Source organism: Dipodomys spectabilis, unplaced genomic scaffold (genome assembly GCF_019054845.1).
Source record: "Dipodomys spectabilis isolate Male_0828 unplaced genomic scaffold, ASM1905484v1 ptg000067l, whole genome shotgun sequence".
NCBI classification, from domain to species: domain Eukaryota; kingdom Metazoa; phylum Chordata; class Mammalia; order Rodentia; family Heteromyidae; genus Dipodomys; species Dipodomys spectabilis.
In genome coordinates, this window is record NW_024870744.1 from 3468534 (window position 1) to 3477293 (window position 8760).

At 54.0% G+C, this 8760-nt stretch overlaps 1 protein-coding gene across 1 annotated transcript; it reads right to left on the reverse strand.

Moving 5' to 3' along the window:
• Positions 1 to 275: 275 nt before the first annotated feature.
• Positions 276 to 7465, reverse strand: Tor1a (torsin family 1 member A). The gene is made up of 5 exons (XM_042681225.1): positions 7249 to 7465; positions 6480 to 6745; positions 3861 to 4036; positions 3627 to 3754; positions 276 to 865 (listed from the first exon to the last, which is right to left on the reverse strand). The coding sequence occupies exons 1-5, from the start codon at positions 7427 to 7429 to the stop codon at positions 615 to 617; spliced, it is 1002 nt and encodes a 333-aa protein (XP_042537159.1). The 5' UTR covers positions 7430 to 7465; the 3' UTR covers positions 276 to 614.
• Positions 7466 to 8760: the final 1295 nt, after the last annotated feature.

The following is an 8760-nucleotide window of genomic DNA, read 5'->3' on the forward strand; positions in this document are numbered from 1 at the left end:
GCTAGTGGGAAGTAGACGAGCCTGCCACAAAGCCAGGCCCCAAACGTGCTTTGAGACTTTCAATACTCACAAAATTACTAAAGTCTTTCTGTTCTCCACCATTATAGACCTGGGAGGCCTGGGGGGCTGGCCATGGTCATCCTGGGACAGCCCAGGTTCTGTGTCATACCGCGGGACAAACGCCAAGGCCCCTGTGCTCACATCCTATTATCACGTGCTACAATAACGGGACTTTAAATACGCCACAGCAACCACTCAAGACTCAAAGTTCCTCATAATGTTAAAAAGCATTTTAAATAAAGTTATCACATTTTCAGTAAAATGTATTCATCTTTCCTTGAAACAGAAACACTAGAAATTAAAACATAATTTTTAAAAAAATCATGGGCCTGGAATAGACAGGCTGGGATCTGGCGCTGGCTCCTCCCTGGTGGAAGGCTCTGGAAGCTGTGTGTCCCTGTCCATGGTCCTGCTGCTGTGCCCGGCTCGGGCTCCTGGGGGCGTGCGGCTGGCTGGCTGGCCGATTGATTATGTTCATTGATTTCTCTCCCAGGAAAGGAGCTGGCAGCTGGGGGCTGGCTCTCAGCGGCCGGGGCTAAGGCTGGGGCTGGCTCTCAGTCATCCAGGTAATAATCTAGCTTGGTGAACACGGTTTTGCAGCCCTTGTCGGAGAAGACTCGCTCCTCCTTGGGGAAAAACGTCATCTCCTCCGCCACTCGGTTAATAATGTCCTCGTCCACCTCGTAGCCCCGGGCCTGCATCTCCACCCTGATGCACATCTTCAGGTGTTTGTATTCCAGGGGCAGGAAGGGCACGAAATAATCAATGAGGTTTCGGGCAATTAGGCTGCTGTGCCAAAAGCCACCTAGAGGAAAGAAGAAAGGCTGATCCATGTCCATTTGTCCTAACTCCCGCTGTGGCTCACGCCTGTAATCCTAGCTACGAGACTGTGACCTGAGAATCGAGGTTCAAAGCTAGTCTGGAAAGACAAGTCCAAAAGACTTATCTCCAATTAACCACCAAAGAGCCAGAGCTGGAGGGTCAGTGCTCAGGCCTCAATATCACCCAAGATGATGGGGCTGGCCTGGCAGGCTGGGGAAGGGTCCTCAAGTCTGCCTTAGAGATGGGGAAGGGCAGATGGGTTAGAAAGATCCCAAGGCGAGGGGCCCAGGGCCTAGGCACCAGCAGGGCCTAGGAGGGCAGGCACAGCTGGCAGAGCGGCAAAGGAATGGGAAGGTGACCGGAGTTCCTCAGGTGGACTCTGGCCCGTCCCCTTTATCTCAGCAACTTAGGCACAGCAGCCGGACCTGCAACATGGTGGACACCACTGCTGGCCAGCACCCAGACCTAGACTCCACCCACGTAGTGTCTGGGGCAGAGCCCCAGGGTGGGGCAAGCAGGGTCATGGGACGCTGCCAGGCGCTTCTCCCCCAGGCCTGGCTCTGTTGTGCCCAGCCTCTAGGTCTTAAGAGCTGGGGCCAGCTCTGAATGGCCCATGATGTCACGCCCTGCTTGGCCATGCATTTCTGTGACTCAGCTCCCCAAGCTCTTCCTTCCCAATAGTGTCTTGCACACAATAGGTGCTCAGTAAATACAACTGGCCACCGCAGACAAGCGGGACAGCATGCTCTCCACAGCCTAGTCTGGGGTGTGCAGGGTTCCCAGGACACAGCGGCAGGCCAGCCAGCTGCAGGAGCTGGCCGTAGCATTCCCAGAGTTTCCCAGGCTCAGCACTGGGAAACCCCTGCAAACCAGGGAAGACAGCATTCCCATGGCACTGGGGACAGTGACCGCTGCAGAGGGGAACAGGGACCAGTGCTCACAAGGCCCGGCTGAGGAGGGGACCTCAGGACATGGCGTGAATGCCAAGAAGGCTGGAAGTGTCCTGGAGAGCCAGTGATCTCAGATGGCCTCATAGCTTTTCAAAACATCTAATTGTCGGGTGCCAGTGGCTCACACCTGTAATCCTAGCTGCTCAGGAGGCTGAGATCTGAGGATCAAGGTTCTAAGCCACTCAGGAGGCTGAGATCTGAGGATCAAGGTTCTAAGCCAGCCCAGGCAGGATAACCCATGAGATTCTTATCTCCAGTAAACCACCAAAAAAACCAGAAGTGGTGCTGTGGCTCAAGTGGTAGAGCACTGGCCTTGAGCTGAAATGCTGAAGGACAGCGCCCAGGCCCAGAGTTCAAGCCTCAAGACTGACAAAAAAAAAAAAAAGAAAGAAAAAGAACAAATAGAATTGAGGCTGGTTGATGACTCATACCTCTAATCCCATCTACTCAGGATTGAGATTCAAAGCGGGGTTGAGGAGAAAGGAAATGCTTATCTCCAATTAACTTGCAAAAAAAAAAAAAAAGTGGAAATGGAGAACACTAGCCTTGAGTAAAAATGCTCAAGGACAGCACCTAGGTCCTGAGTTCAAGCCCTAGTACTGGGCCACACGCCACACATATACATAGTAATAAAATAATTAAGTGCTTAGGGTCTGGAATCAAAGCTAGTTAATAGGCAAGCTGGGATACTGCTCTAGGCCACAGCGCCCTCCTCTGGAAAAATGGATCAATGACAGAGTGAATCCCTCAAGGGGATGGGGAAGAGCAGAAGCAGGCTGCACCGGGGCAGAGCGGGGTCCGGCCAAGGCCCAGCCATCCCTCTCAGCCACAGCACCCGAGCACTCTGGGGCAAAGCCAAGGAGGGGAGGCATCCCCTGGGTCACCTTCCATCCATAGAGGCCCTTATTCCACTACTTGCTTTCCCCACAAAAGAAAATCATGAGTGCAAGCAGTGTTCATAAAAGTCACCTGAAGGGCTGGGAAGGTGGCTCAGTGGTAGAGTGCTTGCCTAGCATGCACGAAGCCCTGTGTTCTATTCCTCAGTACCACATACACAGAAAAAGCCGGAAGGGGTGCTGCGGCTCAAGTGGTAGAGTGCTAGACTTAAGCCAAAGAAGCTCAGGGACAGTGCCCAGGTCCTGAGTTCAAGCCCCAGGACTGGAACAAAAAAAAAAGTTACCTGAAGAGCCGGTACTGATAGCTCATACCTGTAATCCTAGCTACTCAGGAGGCTGAGATCAGAGGATCACGGTTCAAAGCCAGATTGGGCAAAAGTCCATGAGAATCATCTCCAATTAACCACCGGAAAGGGGCACTGTGGCTCAAGTGGTAGAGCCTTGAACTGAAGAGCTCAGGACAGCGCCCAAGCCCAGAGTTCAAGCCCAATGACCGACAACAACAATAACAAAAAAGTTACCTGAAGTGTGCTAACATTCTCCTAAGGATGTCTCACCCAAGAAGACTGAAAGTCTGCCTTTTCTGTGTGCCAGTACTAGAACTTGGAACTCAGGGCCTGAGTGCTGTTCCTGAGCTTTTTTGCTCAAGACTAATGCCTTGAGTCATTTGGCCATAGCTCCATTTCTTGCTTTTTTGGTGCTTAATTGGAGATGAGTTCTAAGGGCTTTCCTGCCTGAGCTGGCTTTGAATCAGGATCCTCAAATCTCAGCCTCCTGAGCAGCTAGGATGACAGCTGTGACCAGCACCTGGAAGAGAATCTGCATTTCCAGCCAGCCTCCCGGGCCACACCTAGAGTGCAGGAGGAGGGAAGCAGCCAGGGACCAGGCCCTAACTTACTATTCTTGTTGTTGAAGACAGACACAGACAAGGCTGGCTCCATGTCTTTGAGCTTGATTTCTTCCCTCTGCCTCCCACTCCGCCAGAAGTCCAAGGCCACATCTGTGATCCTCTCTGCCCCAGCATTGCTGTAAAACAATGACAATGAGGAGGAAAGGGTGGAGGGTGGGGAGAGACGCCTTTCTCTTCGCCAGGGATCCCGGTCAGCTCGGGCCCAGCCATTCCTGGCCTCACCTGAGGAATATGAAGATGGCTTTCTGGTAGGAGACCTCGTCCACCACATCGTAATAGTCGAGGAAAGGCTTGATGGCGTCGATGAGGCCCGCGTGCATCTTGTCCATCTCATCAAAGATGAAGATGGACCGTGCGCACGCGCTCACGTTGCCTCGGATCCACTGCTGCAGCTGATCCTGAGGACATGGAGACCGAGTCAGGCCAGCATCTCGGCAAGTACGATCCAAACCACTTGTTCCTTGTCTTGATGGTGCATAGGGGGACGGGGGGTGGGGGGGGGACGGGGGGGGGGGGGGGACGGGGAGCCAATGGCTGGAGCATGCTGGGAAAGTACTCCATCCGAGACCCTGGAAACAGCTTCTCCTAAAAACAGTGGCTTCACTGCCACTAGCAGTGGCTCACACCTGTAATCCCAACTACTCTCAACATAGAGATCTGAGGACTGTGGTTCGAAACTAGCCTGGGCAGGAAAGCCTGTCTCCAATTAACCACTAAAAGGCTAACAGTGGAATTATGGCTCAAGTGGTAGAGTGCTAGGCTGGTGAAAATGCCAAGCAAGAGCACAAGGCCCTCAGTTCAAGCTCCAATAGTGGCACAGGCGTATGCACACACACACAAGAGAGAGGCAGCACACTCCAGTTTCTGGAATAAAAACGGAGTTTCTGAAATAAGTCTGCCTAACCAGAAACAGGCCGTAAGGATATACCGAGGTAGGCCCCTCCTTCTTGCTTTTATACCAGGGATCAAAACCAGGGCCTCTTGCATGCTAGGCCAGCCTTCTACCACTGAGCTACTGGCCAGCCCAGGTATTTAATTAACTACGCCATCAAACTCTTTGATGGAAAGCTGAGCATAACTCTATATGATCAAGGCTGGTCCCTCCCCTCTTGTGAGCTACGTTTCTAAGGGAGCTGCCGACTGCAGCTTGCTGCTGGGGTTTCCCCGGCCTCCATGCCCATGGTGAGTCTCTGACCTCAGCAAGCCCCGCTCTGTGGGAATGGGAGGGCCTGCGTGCAGAGACCTCAAATGGCTAGCTGGGGAGAGAATGGAGTCAGCAGAGATCCACTTAACAACATGAACCCCGCAATGCCGAGTCTCTCTCCTCTGTAGCCCGAACATGGAGTAACAGAAGGTGCTGGGCGTTCAATGCCGGTTGCTACCCAGAGCTGATTGCATAACACTATACTTCACCTCCGCCAAGACATTGAGGGAATGCTGTTGTGTTTCCCTTTTACACATTTCCCTTTTCTTTTTGCTGTTTTGTCTGTTGACACAGGGTTTATGATATATAGCCCTGGCTAGCCTCAGACTTGTGATTCTCCTGCCTCAGCTGTCTAGGTGCTAGAATTATAGACATGTACCACTACGCTCAGGCACAGAGGGGTTAAGTCATCTGACCAAAGTTACACAGTCATCAACTTGATGGAGCCTCAACCCTAAAATGACCAATGCATCTTGATCTGCGTCGCACTTTCCTGGCTTCATCACTTGACTGTATAGCATCCTAGAGTCCCTTGATAGTGGGCAGCTTTCATTTTCACTAAGTAGAAGGGAGAGGGGACGTGTGCTCGCACCACAAGTCAGGACTAAGCATCTTTTTTTTCCTTTGGTCAGTTGTGGGGTTTGAACGTAGGGCGCTTTCCCTGAGCTTTTTTGCTCAAGGCTGTTGCTCTACCACTTTAAGCCACAGTTCCACTTCCTGTTTTTGAGTGGTTGATTAGAGATGAGTCTTTTCTGCCTCCAGACTTTTCTGCCCAGGCAGAACCTCTGTCATCAAATCTCAGCCTCCTGAGTAGCTAGGATTGCAGGCGTGAGCCACAGTGGCTTTAACTGTTCATTTTGTTAGGAAAAACATGTTTCTCAGAGTAGGCAGGCTGTGTTCCCAAGGCTACACAGCTACTGGGAGGGAAAGTTGGGACACATATTGAGGTGTGTCTTCTGCTCTGGCTGAGGCTGCTAATCCCCGAGTTAAACTGAAAACAGAGCTGGCCGCACTTAAGTCAAAGCGAGCTTAGTGCTGGGTGCTGTGGCTAACCCTTGTAATCAAGAGGCTGAGATGTGGAGGACCACAGTTGGAAACCAGTCTAATGAACCGGCAAAAAGCCAGGCTGGAGGTGTAGCTCAAAGGGGAGAGTGCTAGCTGAGCAAACAAGCCAAATAATTGTGAGGTCCTGAGTACTGGCACAAAAGAAAAGCAAACTTAGAGGTCTCTCTAGAAATGTCTTTTTTTTCCCCTACTGAATAAGAGACCTGAAGTTGGATCTGATAGGATCCATCTTTAACAAAATTCTGTGACTCCACTTTCAGGAAAGGGAATATGGCTGGGTCATTTGAGAAACCATTAAAACCTCTGATGGTGAAATCTTCCTACATCCCCAACTTCCCCAGCCTCCTGGTACTGGGATCGAACCCAACACCGGCTAGGCAAGCACTCTACTACTGAGCTACACATCCCCAGCCCTTTTTATTTCCAGACAGGGCTTTAAGTCTGTAGCTCAGGCCCAGCCTCAAACTTTCCTCCTGCGAGCTGGGACTGCAGGTGTACATCACAGGGATCACCTCCCACCCAGACGCCATCCCACAACGGAGGCACGCCAGCCCCGCGTCACGGGCGCTTGCCTTGTACTGGGTGATGTTGGAGGCGTGGGGGAAGTGCAGCGTGGCCACAAACAGGTGGACATAGTCGCTGTTCAGCCCGCCCTCGTAGATGTTCTCCGCGATGATCTTGCTCACGAAGTTCTTGCCGGTGCCGGTCCACCCGTGTAGGGAGAGGGTGAGGGGTTTCTTGGGCTTCGGGTTGCTCAGGAAACCAGACACGGCGTTTAAGATGACTTTCTTTGCGAGATGCTGGCCGAAGAGCTTGCTGTCCAGATCCTTCTGCAGCGCTGGGGAAAGACAGAGCCAGTCAGGACAGCTGGAGAGAGCGATCCCCCCCGCGAGCCGGAGGGCAGGCGTGCGCGGCCGCCGCGCCCGCGCCCAGGCCCGGGGAGGTACGGCGGGCGGGAAGCCGACCTCCTCCTCCTCCTCCTCCTCCTCCCCGGGGCGGCCGGGCCGCTCCGTCCCGGCGCCCGCTCCGTCCCGGCGCCCGCTCCGTCCCGGCGCCCGCTCCGTCCCGGCGCCCGCTCCGTCCCGGCGCCCGCAGGCCCCACCACGGCGGGGCGGCCGGGGCGCCCGAGGCCGTCCCGGGCGCTCGGGTGGGGCTCCCCCGCCCCGTCCAGCCTCCGCTGCCGGGGGGACCCGGCTGACAACCGGTCCCGATCGCGGCGGCCCGGCTCCCAGGCCTCCGAGCAAAGTCCGGCCGGGCCGGGCCCGCGGGATCCCGGTGCAGCCGGGCGGCTCCGGCCCCCTCCCGGCCCCCTCCCGGCCCCCGGCGCCCCGCCCGCCCTACCCTCCCGGCTGAGGCCCCGCTTCTGCCCGCAGCACTCGGCGAAGAGGCAGTAGAGGCGCGGGTAGGAGATGTAGCCCGTGAGCACGCCGGCCAGGGCCAGGCCCAGGCTGATGGGCTCCACCGCCCGCACCCCGAGCGGCGCCAGCAGCAGCAGGGCCAGCACGGCCCGGCCCAGCTTCATGCCCGGACCCGCGGCGCCCTGCGCGGTCTGGCGCCGACCGTGGACCCGCACTACCGGCTGACGCGCGCTTCCGGTTCCTCCCGTGCGGCCGCCCTCTTTGTTGAGGGCGGACCTCATCTCGACGCCGGCGGCGGCCATCTTTGTTCAGGGCAGAGCTGGTGCGCCTGGGGCTCCTTCTCCACCCCTTGAAACCTGGCCTCTGGGAACCCGTGGATGGCCTATTTTTTTTTTGGCGCTTTGTTCTCTGTTTTGATTGGTTTGAAACGTCAGACTCTGGGCTAGGGGCGTGGCTCTAGCAGCGAAATGCCTGCCTAGCAAGCACAGGCCCTGGGTTCAAACCCAGGTCCTGGATGCACCGAAAAGGACAGGACACATACCAAAGGCAGAGCTTGTACTTTAGAACACTGTAAGGTTTAAAGAAAAATTGAGAAAATAACAGATTCTGGAGCATCACTCGTTTAATTTCCTCTAGTATGAAAGCGTTAGAATGTTATATTTGTTACAATTAGTGAAACAATGTTGCACCACCACGGGTCTACTCAGATATACTTTCAGCTAATCAGTGTCTTCTTCTGGTAAGGATGCATCTAGCAGACTTCGTCATGCTCGTCATGTCTCAGACTCTCTTGGTGCTGGCGGTTGAACTCTGGACCTCCCACTTGCTTGGCTGGTGTTCTACTACTTTGAACCACGCTCCCACTCCTGCTTTTTGAAGTCTAGAGAACTCAGGGCCTCATGTTTACTATTTGCTTGCACCACTGGTACTACTACTTACACCATGCCTCCATGCCAGCTTTTTGCTGGTTATTTTGGAGATGGAGTCTCTTTTATCTGCCCGGGCTGGCTTTCTACCACCATCCTCATATTTCAGCTTCCTGAGTAGCTAAGATTACAGGCAGGCATGAGCCACCAGCTCCTGGCTTCTCTCCATTGCTTGATGTCTCCTGTATATCATGAAGATCTGGTAGATGTTTGTTCAAATACGCTGGAATCATTTGGAAGGTCCTGCTTTTTCATGTTGCATTACAAACAACAGTAGTGACCATCGAGTGTAAGTCAAACTTGTTAGGCCACATGTTCTACCGCTTCAGCTTCCCCTCTAGCTCTTATCCCCTCTTCCAGGCCCCTGAGGTTCCAAGGAAAAAAATTCTTGCCTTCCCAAACCTTGCGTTCTCATTCTCCACTTTATCGACTCAGAGGGAAAGGAATTTGTCTAAGGACATCATTAGTGGGCAGAGAGCAGGGCTCAGATCTGATTTCTGACCAAGCTTACTTACCTGCTCAACCAGACAGAAGACACTGGCTGCTCTTTCCTCAACCCAACCCCAGAA